Here is a 17,809-nt window from a genome sequence, read left to right as displayed (position 1 = left end):
TTCAGTAAACTAACATCATTCATTGACAACTTCAAGCAACTGGGCAATTCCTTCGTGCGCCATTTCGTAGGTGGGCAACATCAGAAGAGACTAGTGGACCATCTGCTCACCATCAGGCAAGGAGAGAAGGAGCCCCTGAGGTCATACGTGAAACGTTTTACTAGAGAAGTCCTAGAAGTTGACGAGGTGGATGACACGGTGCAGTTAACCACTTTTAAAGCAAGTTTAAAATCCAAGGAGTTCGTAGTTGCCCTCACGAAAAGCCCACCGAAGGCAATGGCTGAGATGCTGCTGAAAGCCCAGAAGTAAATGAATGCAAAAGACGCCTTAGCTGCGATAGGGGAAGAAAGCAAGCCTAAAGGGAAGGAAAGTGTCAGGGAAGACCGAAGGGGACATAAGAGGGAAAGGAACGATCGTCAAACTAGCTCTGATAGAAATAAGCGAAGAGACGACAAAATTTCACGGACGGTAAAATTCACTCCTCTAGTGATGCATGTTAGCAAAATTTTAGCGAAAATTAAGGACGATCATCACCTCAAGTGGCCAAAACCACTTCATTCCTCGCTTAATGTACGAGACAAGAGGAAATATTGCTGTTTCCATAAAGACCATGACCATTACACCGAGGATTGCAGAGACTTGAAGGAGCAGATGGAAGAATTGATCTAGAAAGGCAAGTTGCAAAAGTTCGTAAAAAAGGGTGAGTCCAGCCGATCTAGGGATGATCGCAGAGAAAAATTGGAAAACCTGCCCATAGACGAAGACAAGTCATACAACTGTCCGCAAAGCACGATCGGAGAGATAAAGACGATTGCTTGAGGACCATCCACTGGTGGATTTTTCAAATACCTTAAGAAGTCCCAACAAAGACTTGTGAACAACGTTCACGGAATGCATCCTTTGAAGTAGAGAAGACGAACAAGTATGGACATTCTATTCTCAAAGGAAGATGCTAGAGGCGTGAAACAACCATATGACGACCCCTAGTCATCATGCTTATGATATAGGGATTCAACACCAGACGAATTCTCATCGACAATGGCATCTCTGCTGACATTATTTACCTCTTAGCTTTCCAACAGCTGAAGGTGGATCCCAAGAGGTTGCGGCCATTCGAATCTCCCCTCGTCAGCTTCAGTGGAGACCAGGTGTACCCCAAAGGAATAGTGACACTAACGGTCACAACAGGATCCTATCCCCAGCAAATCACCAAACAACTTGACTTCTTAGTGGTGGATTGCCCATCATCGTACAACATGATCATCAGAAGACCCACACTCAACCGTTGGAAAGTAGCAATGTTTACATACTGCTTGAAGGTAAAATTCCCAACTGAACATGGTATAGGTGAAGTCAAAGGAGACCAACTGTTAGCCAGAGAATGCTACTAAGCTGTTCTAGCCGCGAAGGAGAACCGCACCTGGATGATTGAGGAGGAAGAGAAAGAGAAGGTGGAAGCCCTAGAAACGGTAGAGTTGGTAGACAAAGAACCAACGAAGACAACGAAAATAAGGACAAACCTGAATGATCGAATGAAGAAATATTGGTGCAGTTTCTTAAGGAGAACCTTGACATTTTCTCATGGAGTCACGAAGACATGCCCCGTATAACGGTAGAGGTTATTCATCATCATCTGAATGTTGATCTAGAAAAGAAACCCATCCAACAAAGACAACGAGTCTTTGCCCCTGAACGTAACAGGGCCATCATGGATGAGGTAGACAAGCTGCTTGCAACTGGCTTCATCCGAGAGGTTTACTACCTTGATTAGCTAGTCAACGTCGTCTTAGTAAAGAAAGCAAACGGGAAGTGGAGGATGTGTGTATGGACTTCACCAACCTGAATAGTGCCTGCCTTAAAGACAGCTTCCCATTGCCAAGAATTGACCAACTGGTAGATTCCACTGCTGGGCATAAGCTCTTCACTTTCATGGACGCCTTTTCAAGTTATAACCAGATCAAGATGTCAAAAGAAGACCAGGAGAAGACTTCCTACATCACTAGTCAAAGGCTTTACTGTTACAAAGTAATGCCTTTCAGGCTGAAGAATGCAGGAGCCACTTACTAGAGGTTGGTCATCAGAATGTTCAGTAGACAGATCGGAAGGAACATGGAGGTATATGTTAATGATATGCTTGTCAAAAGTAAGGAAGAGAACACAAACCTGGACGACCTTAAAGAGACCTTCGTGACCTTTCATTAGTACCAAATGAGGTTGAACCCTGGTAAATGCACCTTTGGGGTGTCATCAGGAAAATTCCTCGGGTTTATGGTATCCCAACAAGGAATAGAAACCAACCTGGAGAAGATACGGGCCATATTGGAAATGACCTCTCCAAAGACAATGAAGGAGGTACAGATGCTAACAGGAAGGATCGCCGCCCTTAACAGGTTCATCTCGAAAGCTACAGACAGATGTCTGCCTTTCTTCAAAACTAGACATGGCAAAACGGGTCAGACCCGTTTGACCTGACCCGTTTAACCCGTGATTCGTTTTGACCCACGACCCAATTGACCCAACCCGAACCTAACCCGACCCGCCCGTTTTGCCACGTCTACCAACGTTGAGTAGATTGAAATTGAGGTGTAATTTTTATAAAATATTTACTTATTCTTCTTTACTTAATATGTTATTTACTTCATTATAGTTTGTCATTCTTTACTTGCCACCTTCATTTTCTCTTCTTACTTTAAATAGATCGAAGATTATGCCAAGATTAGTTTCTAGAAAGCTAAAACAAGAGTTGCACCAAATTTGGGTATCAAGTCAAGTGTTTAGTGGTAATTGGTAATAATATCACTAGTGAGAATCTAATCACAATTAAGAAACTCATAAACAATTGATAGATTGCATCTATTTCAAAAAAAAAAATTGTTTGAAAAATACGAGTCAACTTGACTCGACTCGCGACTCGACTCAACTTGCTACCCAATTGACCCGACCCGACCCGACCCGACTGTTTTGCCACATCTATTCAAAACCCTGAATTAGGCTTTTGCTTGGATGAGTGAATGTGAAGAGGCCTTCCAAGAGCCAAAACGTTATTTGAGCAGTCCTCCCCTCTTGAGCCCATCAAAGGAGGGGGAGGATTTGTTCTTATACCTCGCAGTGTCAACCACGGTCATGAGTGCAGCTTTGATTCGAGAAGAGAATAGGGTACAGCTCCCTGTTTACTACGTGAGTCAAGTGTTCCAAGGAGTCAATGCCAAATGTCCATGCATGGAAAATATTGTTTTCGCCTTAATTGTAGCCTCGCGAAAGCTTCGTCCTTACTTCCAAGCTAACCCCATTTTGGTGATGACAGACCAACCCATAAAGAAAGCAATGAACAAGCCTGAAGCAACAGGGAGGTTAGTACAATGGGCGATTGAGCTAAGTCAATTCGACATCGAATATCATCCTAGAACAGCTATCAAAGCTCAAGCATTGGCTGACTTCATTGTCGAGTTCACCCTATTGGACGACGAAAAAGCACAAGACGAATTAGAAAGCTAGACGATATTAACAGATGGATCGTCAGTTCAGAAAAGAGGAGGGGTCGGGGTTATCATCAATACTCCCGAGGGGGAAACCTTCAAATATGGAGTACGGCTTCAATTCACTGCCACCAACAATGAAGCAGAGTACAAAGTCATACTGACAGGACTCAGGATCGGAAGAGCCTTGGGAGCCAAAAACCTACTCCTCAAAAGCGATTCTAAGCTAGTGATAGGGCAGATAAAAGGAGAATACAAAGAAAAAGAAAACAGGATGCAAAAGTACCTCAAGTTGATGAACCAATTGGTCCAGGAGTTCAACCAAGTGGGCTTCAGGCAAGTCCCCTGAAGCCGGAACTCAGAAGCAGATGAAGTGGCAAGGCAAGCATCATCAAAGAAAGGAATGAGTTCGCCTGATTTGAAAGTGGAAGTGCTAAGACATCCAAGTATTGAAGAACTCCACACTTTCGTGATCCAAAGCCAGAATAGTTGGATGAACCCAATCCTCTCTTTCCTATGAGATGGACGCCTTCCAGCAAGCACAGACGAAGCAAGGAAGGTCAAGAAGCGAGCTGCTAGGTTCACAATCCTGAATGAAACTCTATATAAAATGGGCTTTTCCATGCCCTACCTAAGGTGCGTCGAGGAAGATGAAGCCAAATACATCCTAGAGGAGGTCCAGGAAGAAATCTGTGGAGACCACATAGGCCTGAGATCCCTGGTTAGCAAAATCATCAAAACAAGCTACTACTGGCCAACCATGCAAAAGAATGCAAAGGAATATGTGGAGAAATGTTATAAATGCTAGAGATTCGAGAACGTTCAACGTGTCCCGGAGAAAAGATGACGGCCATAACCTCCCCATGGCCCTTTGCTCAATGGGGGATCGACATCATAGGCCCCCTACCCTAAGGTAAAAAGCAAGTAAAATCTCTGTTAATCGCAATAGATTATTTCACTAAATGGGTAGAAGCAGAAACTTTGTCCTGGATTTGTAGATAAATTGAATATCCAGAACTGCGTAAATTCAATGGGAAATTGTGTACATCAAATGTACGGAATGTCTGGTTTTGAAGAGAAATTGAATATCCAATATTTCGTAAATTCAGCAGGAAATTGTGTACGTTATATATGTACGGAATGTCTGGATTTGCGGAGTAATTGAATATCCAGACCTATGAAAATTCAACGGGAAATTATGTACATTGTACGTACGAAATATCTGCATTTGCAGAGAAATTGAATATCCAGAACTGCGTAAATTCAATGTAAAATAGAGTACATTAAATGTACGGACTCTTTGGATTACGGACTCTTTGGATTTGTGGAGAAATCGAATATCCAAAATTTCCTAAATTTAGCGGGAAATTGTGTACATTATAATTGTACGTAATTTCTTCATTTGTAGAGAAATTGAATACGATCATGGGAGCGAAGGTCTAGAGCTTTGTGTGGAAAAATATAGTTTGCAGGTTTAGCATACCAAGGATGATCATATTAGATAATGGTCGTCAGTTCGACAACCAGGAATTCAAGAGCTTTTGTTCAAAACTCAGAATTTAGAACCAGTTTTCTTCACTAGAACACCCACAAGCCAACGGACATACGGAAGTGACGAATCGAACGTTGCTGAAAATCATCAAAATTCGCCTGGAGGGGGCAAAGGGTGCATGGCCAGAAGAGTGCATGGCCAGAAGAGTTACCAAATGTCTTGTGGGCCTACAGAACCACAGCCAGAACCCTGACTGGAGGAACACCTTTCAAGCTCACCTGTGGTACTGAAGCAGTAATACCAGTTGAAGTATAAATCACCAACATAAGAAGAGAATTCTTTCAAGGAGGCAGCAATGACGTTCAGCTAAAGGTCAACCTGGACTGTCTGGACGAGACAAGAGAGGAAGCATCTAAAAGAATGATAAAGTACCAGCAAAAGATGACTGAATACTACAACAGAAGAGTAAAGCTCAGAAGACTAAACATAGGAGATCTCATTTTACGCAGAATCACACCAGCAATAAAGGACTCAACACAAGGAAAGTTTAGACCAACTTGGGAAGGACCCTACAAGATCATCCACTACTCAAGATAAGGAAGCTATCACTTGGAATCGATGGACGGGAAGAGATTGCCACAATCATGGAACATCGAGCATTTGAAGAGGTATCATCATTAGAGACAAACCACTGTTATAATCGTAAAAGAAATCCTTTATTGAAGGAAATAGAGCAATAAAAGTATTATTCAGCAAATATTCTCGAAAGTCGCATACAAACAAATCATGGACGATCTTATTATCAGGATAGTAAACCAAAAAAAAAAAAAAAAAACCAAGTGATAAGATTCCTTAAATGGATGTAAATCATTAAAAATGGCTAAGTGATAAAATTTCTTAAATGGATGTAAATCATTGAAGAAGCCAAGTGATAAAATTCCTTAAACGGATGCAGATCACCTAAAAATGGCTAAGTGATAAGATTCCTTAAATTGATGTAAAACACTGATGAAGCAAAGTGATAAGATTACTTAAACGGATGTAAATCACCTAAAAACAGCTAAGTGATAAGATTCCTTAAATGGATGTAAATCACTGACGAAGCCAAGTGATAAGATTCCTTAAATAGATGTAAATCACCTAGAAATGGCTAAGTGATAAGATTCCTTAAATGGATGTAAATCACTAACAAAGCCAAGTGATGAAATTCCTTAAACAGATGTAAATCACCTAAAAATAGCTAAGTGGTAAGATTCCCTAGACGGGTGTAAATCACTGACGACACCAAGTGAGCTGTAAGCCGCCAAAGAAGAAAAACAAATGATGCAACCCCGGGCGAAGACAAAAGTCATCTAAACAAGGCTAAAAGATTGCCACCTCACAACAAAAGGCAAAAAAAAAAAAAGTTCATGCAACAGGAAAAGAACATACTGGGCACCACCACAAATAAATAAATAAATAAATATATATATATATATATATATATATATATAACAAGAGCAAATAAAAGAAAAAGTGTTTCAGGTTGTGGCCTCGTCCCCACCAACAGCATCAACAAAAGCATCCTCAGGTTCAGGATCGTTGCTTTCTAAAGCATTCTCTTCGAGAGCAACAGTAGCTTGGGTAGCCTCATCAGCCTCCATCTCCTTGTCCACCTCCTCGAAGTCTAATTCTTCCAAGTTAACTCCAAATGGGTGCTTTACCATGTACTGCCTAAGGAGCTTAGAGGCTTTATAATACCAACTAAAGAGCAGTGTTGTACTTTTCAGTCAGTTGGAAAGCATGAACAACCTTGGCAGCCATGTATTTAACCTTTTGGTTCGCGGCTTGGAACTGTTCATCCTTTTGCACCGTTAACTGCTTCTCGACCCTGAGCTCGTCAGCCAACGCCTTGGCGAGCTGTGTTGGCATTGTCCATGGCAGTAATGAGGTCTCTCCTCAGTTTTGTGACCTCAGCTTCCAAAGCCTCCACTTTGGACCCTGCCACCACAACCTTCTCCTCCTGGCCAAGGTACTTAGTAGATATGTGGCTTGAAAACCATAAGGGGGGAAGAGTTATGAAGCAACGAGAACCATTCCACGCTGTAAGTTAGGGAAAGTGAAAAGAGGTTGACCTGGACGAGCTTATGGATATGGTGGTTCACAAGCTCATAAGAAGGAACGCCAGAAAGTGCCTTAAGGTCTTTAGTAGTAATAACAGAATGGGCCCTCACCAAGGCAATTCCAGCATCGTCCTAAACATTGGACGCCTGGGAGCCCACTTTCTCCTTCCCCTTGGCCAGAGTCCTCTGTCTCTTTGGCTGAGGAGTGAGCTCTTCCAGGGAAGTTGTAGAAGAGGCTATCCTCGTGGCTTCAGGGATGGAGATAGCCGGGGTGATCAAGGTCCCCTTCTCAACGACCTGAACCACTTTCTTTCCCAGACTTGAAAAAGGCTTGTTCTTCTTGGCCTTCATCCTGGCGTATATCTCCTGATTAAACTTGGTCATCATCTTTACATAACAAAAAGGAGATATATATATATATATATATATATATTAAAAAAAGGAAAAAACTCAAAACTAAACTTACTTTTTTCTTCAATCTCGATAGTGTGTAGGATGAAGGGGGAAGGCTCCGGACCAAGGAAATGATGAGCCAAAGTTCGGGAATCGACAAGGTCATCAAAGCCCTCAATATTCAATTGCCACTTGGACGCGTTCCTTATATCTACTCTTGAGCCTGGGGCACTCCTTAACTGCGAATGCACAATCAAAGGTCAATATCGAATCAAATTGAAAAAAGAAAGAACTGTCAAATATATATATATATATATATATATATATATATATATATAAATAAGCAAAGGACGACGCACCTAGCCTCGAGGACCTCCACTGACAAAGCAATCTAGGAACCTCACCCCAAAAGTCATCAGAAAGGGTTTCCCATCCATCTCCAGACACGAAATATTTGGACTTCTAATATCGGAAAGATGAGGGAAGATCCGTAATGATCCCCACCTTCCTGACCCAAGGCACAAGCTCATAGTACCCATACTCCTTGGACTCCTTCAAACGATACAGGTGAACAAACTTGTCTAACTTGATCATGTCACCTTCAGTGACGACCATCCAAATCTCCATACAGCTAATCACTATCCTCCACGAGTTTGGCATAAGTTGCCCTGGAGCGATGTTAAAGTGGTTTAAGAGTTCTGTGATGAACGAATGGACGGGGGACCTAAGGCCACATTGGAAAGCAGCCTCGTAGAAGCACACTTCTCCAGGAGAGAAATGATAAGCTTTTTCCCCTTCACGAGGAAGCCGAACCCTAACCTCCTCAGGGAATTGAAACTTATTTATAAACTTAAAAAGGGTATCAGCATCCAGGGCACACTCCTCCCTAAGGGCATTAAATGGCCTAATCTTCCTTCATCTAGACGACGAAAGGCCAGACGCAACGATATCTCCCTCCGCCTCAACTGGGTCATCACTAGACGACAACCCTGTCTTAAGCTCACTAGACCCCACCTTAGACACTACTTCTCTCTCACCCACCATTTCCTTAAACCAATTGAGAGACTGATGCAACAAAAGGTGCAAATCAGCCACCACAAAACCTAAACTACTACCACTAGGTACAAAACCCTCATTTGGGAGGCAATGAGTGCTAAAGGAACCTAGAGATGCCCCTAAACGAGCAAAGAAAAATGAAACAGAGGGACAGAGTTGCCTAACCTTGGAGCTATCAACCATGGAAATCAAAAGAAAAGGTGTGAATTTCTATCCCTAAACCAAAAAGGAAAGGTCGAAAAAATTTTGCTATAAAAGGAAAAAGGAAAAATGAGAGAAATCGTACCTTCAAAAACCAAGCTTAGAAGAGAAAAAGTTGATGGAATTCAAAAAAGCTTGGAAAGGAAAATGCAGAGCAACAATGGCAAGAGAAAGAAGAAAAGTAAAGAAAGAGAAAAGAAGCTAAGTGGTTTAAAGAGCTAGACTTGAAAAACTAAAAATCAGCAGGAAACCCAAAAGTCCCTCAAACAAAGCGTTGCAATCCACCACACAGATAGCGCCATGTGGCCACGACACGTATGGCGCCGCCACTCCGCATTAAATACGGACACAACAAAAATCTCAAGAGTCACATTTAACCAAATGACCTTTCATATTCTTGAGATCGTCATCACAATTAAGGACGAACTCAGAATAGGGGGGGCAACTGATAGACCAGACTTGTAAAATTACACTGATACTATTTATTTTGTATTTAATTTTTTATTATTTCTTTATGTATCTTGATGATGAAGAAAGAGAGTAAATGGTGGTTGTGTGTGAAGAAAGATGAACAATTAAAAAAAATCAAGAAAATTTGATATTTGAATAAATTACTGTGTAAAATAAATAATCTAATGTGTGATGGTTTGAAAAGTAAGTAAAATAGAAAAAATATGTTCTTATGCTAAAATAAACATAAATTTTATGAATGCTTTAACCATCATTAGGAAGATGACATGTATCCTATCATGTGCAATGTGCATAACTCATTTAATCCAACCAACCAAGTGAGTTATGTGTTGCATATGACAAAGACTAATGTTATCTTACAATTGGGGGTTAGAGCCCAAGGCTGCAGACATGTTCGGAGTCAAAATCTTTCCATGTGTAAATAACTAAATACCACTACTCATTCCAAATTATGTGGGAAACAACTCCAAACTTGTGCCTTCTATCTACGCATGTTATGTGTCAAGTGTTAAAAATACCTACTTTTCCAAGGTTTGAGAGAAATAAAAAAATATGCATCCTCTAATATGTTACACAACAATTTATAAAATCGTGAGCATGGATTATTTAAAGAAGTCATATTACTTATTAAATATCATTTAATTTTTTAAATAATACTCAAATAATTTATCAATAACTGCCTAGTATTTTAGAGGAAATAGGAAATATCCTTCAAAGTTAAATTTTTTTTTTTCCTTAATGTTTTGTTTGAATTGCATCTATTTTATCGTTTGCACTTTGCACAATGCACTCCCATACGCACACAGATATATCACAAATATCAAAGTTTACATTATTTTAAAATTTTAAATGAAATAACATTTTATTGATAATTAAATCCAACAATATTTTTTAGGGGTGTAATCAGTTCAATTTCGGTCAATTTTCTAAGTGTTGGCTAACCGAAACCGAAATTTTCGGTGTGTGAAATTCTCAACCGAAACAAACCGAAGTAATTGGAAATCAATCGGTTTTTGTTGTATTTTGGTTTCGGTGGGTTTTTTTGGTTTCCTTATCATTTATTTTCTAAGAAAGCAAACAAAGAAAAAAAAAACCCATAATATAAAAAAGAGAGGAAATTGAAAAAAATAAACAAACCCAGAATATAAACAACCAAGCACATGGGACAATCACAAATTCAAAACCCATTATTATTTTAGCTTCTACAATCATCTAAACCGATCCAAATGCGCCTAGAAAACAAGCATATACGCAAAAATCCGATCTGAGATCCAATCTTTTCAAAAAACAAACAAAACCCAGAAACAAATGTGATTCCACATACCAAAAAAATAAAGCTTTGATCTTTTGTAACAATTAGAAATTCAATACAGAATCCAAAAAAAAAAAAAAAATGAATTGAAACCAAAGTTTCTTTGATATAAACAGATCGGTGTGTGGAGGCTGGCGTAGGAAGGCCGACGTGTGGAGGCGGCATGTGGAGCAGTGAGAGAAGAGGAGGGCTGAATAGTGAACTTTGAAGAGTGAAGGTTGTGAGAACTGAGAATGAAAGTGGGTTGTAGGTAGGGATTTTAACTTTTGTTTTTATAGTTAAATTAGATTAAGTTTAATTAGGTTAATTAGATATCTAATTAGTAATTAGTTTAATTATACTTATTCTAAAAATAAAATGAATACATGGAAAAGGGGAAAGGGCCGGATCTATTCCTATAATTCATTGATTCTTATCAAACAAGAAAGGGCCAAATTCTATAACCAAAAAAAGAGAAAGAAAGAAAGAAAGAAAAAAAGAAAGGGCCAGATCATATAAAAGAAAAGAAAGAAGGGCCTAAATGGTTTTAAAAAAATGAAAAGGCCAAACATGTATGGCAGACCCAAATATGTATAGGAGGCCTCATGCCCAAATATTATATATTATATATTTTATGTAAAATATATTATAATATGTTTGTTCGGTTTCGGTTGGTTTGGTGTATTAAAATTGGAAACCAAAATCAAATAGAAATTTTCGGTTTTTAAAAATTAAAAACCGAAATCGAACCAAAACTGAAACCAATCCGAAATTTTGTAACAATTTGGTCCGTTATATATTTTATGTAAAATATATTATAATATGTTTGGTTCGGTTTCGGTTGGTTTGGTGTATTAAAATTAAAAACCAAAATCAAATAGAAATTTTCGGTTTTTAAAAATTAAAAACCGAAACCAAACCAAAATTTTGCAACAATTTGGTCGATTTCGGCCGGTTTTTTCGGTTCGTTGCTTTTATGCACACACCTAATATTTTTCTCCCCAAAAAAAAAAAAAAAAAAAATTTTCGGTTTTTAAAAATTAAAAACCGAAACCGAACCAAAATTTTGCAACAATTTGGTCGATTTCGGCCGGTTTTTTCGGTTCGTTGCTTTTATGCACACACCTAATATTTTTCCCCCCAAAAAAAAAAAAAAAAAAAGTCCAAGAATAAAATTCCATTGTACTTTCTCCTCTTGGAATTTCAATGTATGATTGTACCGGTCGTTCGCTTCATATACATGAGATGAGAGAGTGAAAGAGAGAGAGAGAGACAATCAATGGCGTTAAGAAAACTCCCAACTCATTTCTTCCCTTCCCTCCAACACCAACTCCGACCCTTCTCTTCACTCAACCTCCCGACCTTAGAGCCATCAAACGATGCCGAACTAGTATCCAAAATGCTCCTCCACCACCACAACCCATTCCACGCCATGGAGTCCTCACTCCAACTCCATGGCATCACACTCACTCCTCATCTCCTCCACCAAACTCTCCTCCGCCTCAAACACTCTACCAAAATCGCCCTCGCTCTTTTCAACTATTCCAAATCTCTCCCTTCCCCTCCTCTCACCTCCACTTCCTTTCACATCCTCATTGACCTCTTAGCCAAAGTTCGCCAATTCGACCTCGCTTGGCAACTCATTGTCGAAATGGACCAACTTTCACTCTCTCCCACACCCACCACTTTCTTTATATTGATCCGTAGGCTCATCTCTGCTGGACTTACTCGCCAAGCTATTCGAGCTTTTGATGATATTCAAGGTTATACTCAGACTAAGACTAATAGTGATGATTTTTGTTTTTTGTTGGATACCCTTTGTAAGTATGGCTATGTTAAGGTTGCAACCGAGGTTTTTAACAAAAAGAGAGATGGGCTTTTGCCGGATGCGAAAATGTTTACCGTTTTGATATATGGGTGGTGTAAGATTGGTAGGATTGATATGGGGGAGAGGTTTTTGAATGACATGATAGGGAGAGGGATTGAGCCAAATGTGGTTACGTATAATGTGTTGTTGAATGGGATATGTAGGCGGGCGAGTTTGCATCCGGAAGGGAGGTTTGAGAGAACGATAAGGAATGCAGAGAAGGTGTTCGATGAAATGAGGGAGAGAGGGATTGAGCCGGATGTGACTAGTTTTTCAATCGTGCTTCATGTGTATAGTCGGGCACATAAGCCCGAGTTGTCGCTTGATAAGTTGAGGTTGATGAAAGAGAAGGGGATTTGTCCGAGTGTGGCAACGTATACTTCAGTTGTTAAGTGTCTGTGTTCGTGTGGGAGCATTGAGGACGCAGAGGAGTTACTCAGTGAGATGGTGAGGAATGGGGTTACTCCATGTGCAGCAACTTATAATTGTTTTTTTAAGGAGTATAGGGGGAGAAAGGATGCTGATAGTGCTTTAAAGTTGTATAAAAAGATGAAGGAGGAGGGTTTGTTTGTGCCTAGCATGCACACATATAACATATTGGTGGGGATATTTTTGAAGTTAAATCGTTTTGGGATTGTGAAGGAGATATGGGATGATATGAAAGAGAGTGGAGTGGGACCTGATTTGGATTCGTATACAATGTTGATTCATGGTTTATGCGAGAAACAGAAGTGGAGAGAGGCTTGCCAGTTTTTTGTGGAGATGATAGAGAAGGGGTTTCTTCCTCAGAAGATTACTTTTGAGACGCTTTACAAGGGCCTAATACAATCTGATATGTTGAGAACGTGGAGAAGATTAAAGAAGAAACTTGATGAAGAGTCTATAACATTTGGTTCAGAGTTTCAAAATTATCATTTGAAGCCATATAGGAGATGATACACCATCAATCTGCAGATGTAATGTGTTCTTCATTAGGTACTTCTGAACTTTTTGGCTTATTTGTTATTTGAAATTTGGTTTTGACTGGTTGTAGAATTATAAGTGATTTATCTTCTGAAATGGATTAGAGATGTAAAAATGATTCTCGGCAAGAGCATTGTTGGCTATTTGAAAATTTATCTGTCCCATATTTTCCATGATTTCAATGAGAATAATTGCATTAAGTCTTCAATCATCACACTCGGTTCAGAGTTGATGTGATTTCCATTGCTGTAAATTTATAGTAGAATTAGGAAACTGAGATCCATGAGTTGGCCAAATCAGTGATACTATCCATAACGAACTAATGTTTCTTTTAAATGAAGTTTTAACTTTTGACAAATTAAAAAGGGGGGGAAAGGAGAAGAAAAAAGAAACACATGCACAGACAATTTGTGTAACTTAGCGAAAATTGCAGTGAGGTAATCATAAATTCCCTACTATTTGTCAGATAGAATAGATATCCCTTTTTCTGGTTCATTGTTTTGTTGGCTCCCACATACTTGGACTACTGCTTCTTTATATTCTCTTTTTCCCTTTTCTATTTTTTTTTTTTTTAGGGGGGGGGGGGTGTGAGGGGGAGGGGAGGGAAAATTAATTTTGAAACTGAGAACTGTTTTCTTTTCAGAAAGTTCTCATCAATTTCACTTTTACTGGTGAGTGGAATGGAAGCTGGAAATGGAAGATTTTCATATTTCTGTTGCCTACAAATAGGTTTCATACGTGCAGAGCTCAAGGCTTTTATAATAGATGGAGGTATTTTGAATTTATCTTTTCTGTTTTGCTTAATTGTTGCTTATAGCAGAAATTTTGGTGTGTCACCACTTATTATATGCTCATCATGTGAATTTGTTTGCGAAGGTTGAGGTTTTTTTTTTTTTTTTTTTTTTTTTCCACTTTGCTATTTTTAAGACAAATTGTAAGCTTAATTTGTCATGATTATGACAGGATGATGCTTACTTGGCCAAAACTTCAGCTTTTTAATCCACTGTATCAAAAATTGGGTGGCCTTGCCCTTGGATCGTGCTGTTGTCCGAGGATTGGACCCCAAAGAAAGAGATCCTAATAGTAGTGGAATCATAACCACATAGGTTGTGCAGGGTGACAATCTAGGTAGAGATTGCAGATCTACTAAAAGAATTCTTTTAGTACGTTCTTATTTCAGTTTATTCACTTGCAGAAAAGATTGCAACTCATCTAATGATAAGGATCGTTTCAATTGAAATAGATAAGACGATATGTGACAGGACATCGGCGTTGGTATCAGATCATAACATAAACAAGTTTCAAGTAGAAGTCCTTGCATGGCCAACTTATCATGACTGACTTACACCATCAAGAGTACTTGATTTTATTGAAAAGTACAGGAGGAGCGGGGGAGAGCTAAATGATATGCTGAGAGAGAAGTCATTACGGCACCTTGGTTCAGCAACTGAAAGGCCTTAGATGAAGTTTAATAACAAAAGAATGTTCATGTAAGCAACTGTGAATACTATAGATTTAGTAAATGTATTTTTGTTTTTTTAAAAATAGGCCTATAGGTTTGGCAGTGGATTTTGGTTTATAGTTTTAACTTCACTATACATTTATGTACTTCCATGTGTCATCATTGGATATTTATTTAGAATCACTGACCTCCAAGATTAACTAGCTTAATTTTATATTCACGTGCACTGCACGTGGATAAATGCTTATCTCCAAAGAGCATTTATGATTTAATAACGATACAAATCACCATGAAGCCTTGGGTAATGTCTTCTCCATTTTTGTTAATTTGTTTGTTTAATCATTGGACTACACAGTGGAGGTTAACCCTTTGTCTTTTAGCCTTAGTTTGTCACAAATACAAATTTATTACACTTATAATACTTGGTGAAAATAGTGCAAGTACCTACCTAATTATGAAATTAATAAATATTTAAGCTCATAAACCACCTTAGAGAAAATTCTAGTGATTTTGATGTCGAACACCTGATTTGAAAACCAATTACCTACAGCTTGAGTTTGCAAAGTTTGTTCATGCATCTTAAGTGGGACTTTGATTCTCGGTTCCATCAAACTTTTTCTTGAGAGGCATCTTAAATTTATATGATGTTTGAGCATTAAGGAAATTGGACATTCTAGACTTTTGATTGTAACACCCCATAATTTATCATTTTAATAATTTATGTCATATTGACTTGTGCACGTTATAAGGAGAGATTAAAATTTTATGATAGTGGGAGTCTTAAGTGCACAATGACAAAAAAGAAGGGGATTTGTGTGTAAAGGGAGGCCCATTGCTTGGGTGAAAATTTGAGTTTAAGGAGTTGAGATGAAGCAGTTAGTTTCTTCTATAAAAAAAAAAGAAAGTAATTAGTTTGGGACAAGAGAAAGTAAATAACTAATTGAGCCTTGATAGACTAAAAACCCTAGCCCATAATCTACTTAAACAAAAAAAATTTATGCAGTTCTCACCTATTTAGGCTGCATTTGTTTCGACTGAAATTAATAGCAAGAAAATATTTTTTGCAATTGCGAATGTTTGAGGTGACTAAAATTGCTGGTCAACCAGAAATTATTTTCAAATTGACCCTAAAATAGAGACTTTGGGCGCAAAAATTTTATGCTTTTTGTGGCATGATGTAAGTTGGGATTGTATCATCTTTTATGCGTTTGGTAATACCACAAACTCTAATTTCAATATTTTTTTTTTTTTTTTACTGTTTTAACTTTTTTAAGAGGAGTTCGGGATTTGTGGCTTGATGTAAGTTGGATTATCTTGAGATGAGATTGTCAAACCAAAGACTTAGCGGTGAATTTGGAGTCCAATTAATAGTTTGTCTTTGCCGAAGGAATTGGGATCACAGGAAAATCGTAGGGATCAGCTTAAGATATAATCTTGATTTTTGTTTATAACTGAAAAATCAGCACAATGGTGCTTTAGTTACTAGCAAACAATACTTAATAGTATAGAAAACCTACATTTGACACTGAGAGTCTTGTTATTGCAAATCTAAAAGGCTAAAGAGTACAGAAAATTTCACCCAACGCATCTCATTATGATATATTTATCAACTCAATTGTGCACAATAGAGGACGAAAGACAATTCAATCTTATACAAACTATATACTACTCTGAACAGATTCTCTGACTGGTTTGTAATTTGATAATCTCATTAATTGTTTAACTTGTTTTTTAAATGGAGCATGAGATCACCATGTGGACATAAGAAAGTTCATATGCAACTTCATGAAAGACAATAAAAGGGAGGACGGGGCTATGTATTTGGGGTCTAGATGCCCATATAATAGAAAATGGAGCATGTAGATAGTGCTATCATGTGATATGTACATCAAAACCAAAACTGGGGTGCGTACGTGGACTACAATATGTGGAGGCCAGTAACATTTAGTCACGATCCCCATATTGACAATAAAATGATGAAAATAAAGATCATTTATGATAAATGATAATCCTGACATAACTTGTTTATGCAGTTGTATAAGAAAAACATACACATTTCAACACGAATGATGCATATAAACTTTTAATCATTATGAAAACAAAGTGGAATTGTTTAGCTCAGTTTCATATAGATGCAATCAAAATAAACCAGATACAACAAAACCAAAGAAATGCCACCTGCAATTAATACACCAGCCAGTTGATAAAACTAATCACCATTTGTATTATTAGTAAGATAATGATAAGGCAGAAACTTTCAAAGTAATAAATTTCTTCATAAAAATTCAAACAAAATTTTACATTTACTTTTAAGTGTGTGCTAAGGAACCAGTTTTTACAATGACCTTTTGAATCTGTTGACAGTATAAAGGAATAGAGTAAATGACATATACATAAATCAAGAAGGTTGGCCAGTTGGATTCAGACAGTGTTTCTATTCAGTGTGGCATCTTACTCTGTTTAGAAACATGTTCCTCCAAAATTTAAGGTGAAAAGCTTGGTTACAACAGCCATTAACCTGCAGGAAGTGCTTTGGAGGTGCAATCACCTGATCTGCTCAGTTATTAAGAAAGATATATGTAATTGAATTGAAGTGATGAGGTTGCAAAGGGACATACATACAACATTGACACAAGTTAAGAACCAAACATTAGAATTTATGTATTCTTAGTGTTGGCAGTCCTGCTCAGTAAAAATGGTTCAGCCACCAAGGAAAAATGGTCATAAAATGAGGGTAGATATGGAGTGGTTATAATGGAAAGACAGAATTGAGTTAATGTTTCTTGTTTTATCATCATTATTTTGAGAACAGAAGATAGCATTGCCAATATAGGAGACTTTTGATCCAAGTTGAAAGTGGAAATGGGCAAGAGCAATGCCAAAACAAAATTTGAAGTAGCAAGGGAAGACAATAAAGCCTACGAGTTAACAAAGCTTATGTCACTAGATACAATTGACTGTAGAAGAAGGTATTTTGTAGCAGAACTCAACCATTTTGGACAAAATGCTGCAGAATTGATAACATGTATTTAGAT

The 17,809-nt window shown here is 38.2% G+C and overlaps 1 protein-coding gene across 5 annotated transcripts; it reads left to right on the top strand.

Moving 5' to 3' along the window:
* The first annotated feature begins 11,661 nt into the window (after nucleotides 1-11,661).
* Nucleotides 11,662-14,957, top strand: LOC115965967 (pentatricopeptide repeat-containing protein At2g13420, mitochondrial-like). 5 transcript variants are annotated; one of them, XR_004086240.1, is made up of 4 exons: nucleotides 11,662-13,324; nucleotides 13,956-14,083; nucleotides 14,276-14,440; nucleotides 14,556-14,957. XR_004086240.1 is itself a non-coding variant. In XM_031085294.1 (2 exons), exon 1 carries the CDS (start codon nucleotides 11,762-11,764, stop codon nucleotides 13,283-13,285), a length of 1,524 nt encoding a protein of 507 aa, XP_030941154.1. In that variant the 5' UTR covers nucleotides 11,662-11,761; the 3' UTR covers nucleotides 13,286-13,324; nucleotides 14,508-14,957. The 5 variants fall into 5 exon arrangements, 2 of the variants coding, with proteins under 2 accessions (XP_030941154.1, XP_030941153.1); XR_004086239.1 differs by having other exon boundaries at nucleotides 14,508-14,957; XR_004086238.1 differs by having other exon boundaries at nucleotides 14,276-14,957.
* The last annotated feature ends 2,852 nt before the right edge of the window (nucleotides 14,958-17,809 follow it).

This window comes from Quercus lobata, chromosome 10 (assembly GCF_001633185.2).
Source record: "Quercus lobata isolate SW786 chromosome 10, ValleyOak3.0 Primary Assembly, whole genome shotgun sequence".
NCBI lineage: Eukaryota > Viridiplantae > Streptophyta > Magnoliopsida > Fagales > Fagaceae > Quercus > Quercus lobata.
Note: the sequence above shows the minus strand (reverse complement) of the source record. Positions and strands in the feature narration are given on the sequence as shown.

Excerpts from the sequence above, each read along its gene's own strand:
- LOC115965967 (XM_031085294.1), top strand. The coding sequence starts at position 11,762 with ATGGCGTTAAGAAAACTCCCAACTCATTTCTTCCCTTCCCTCCAACAC.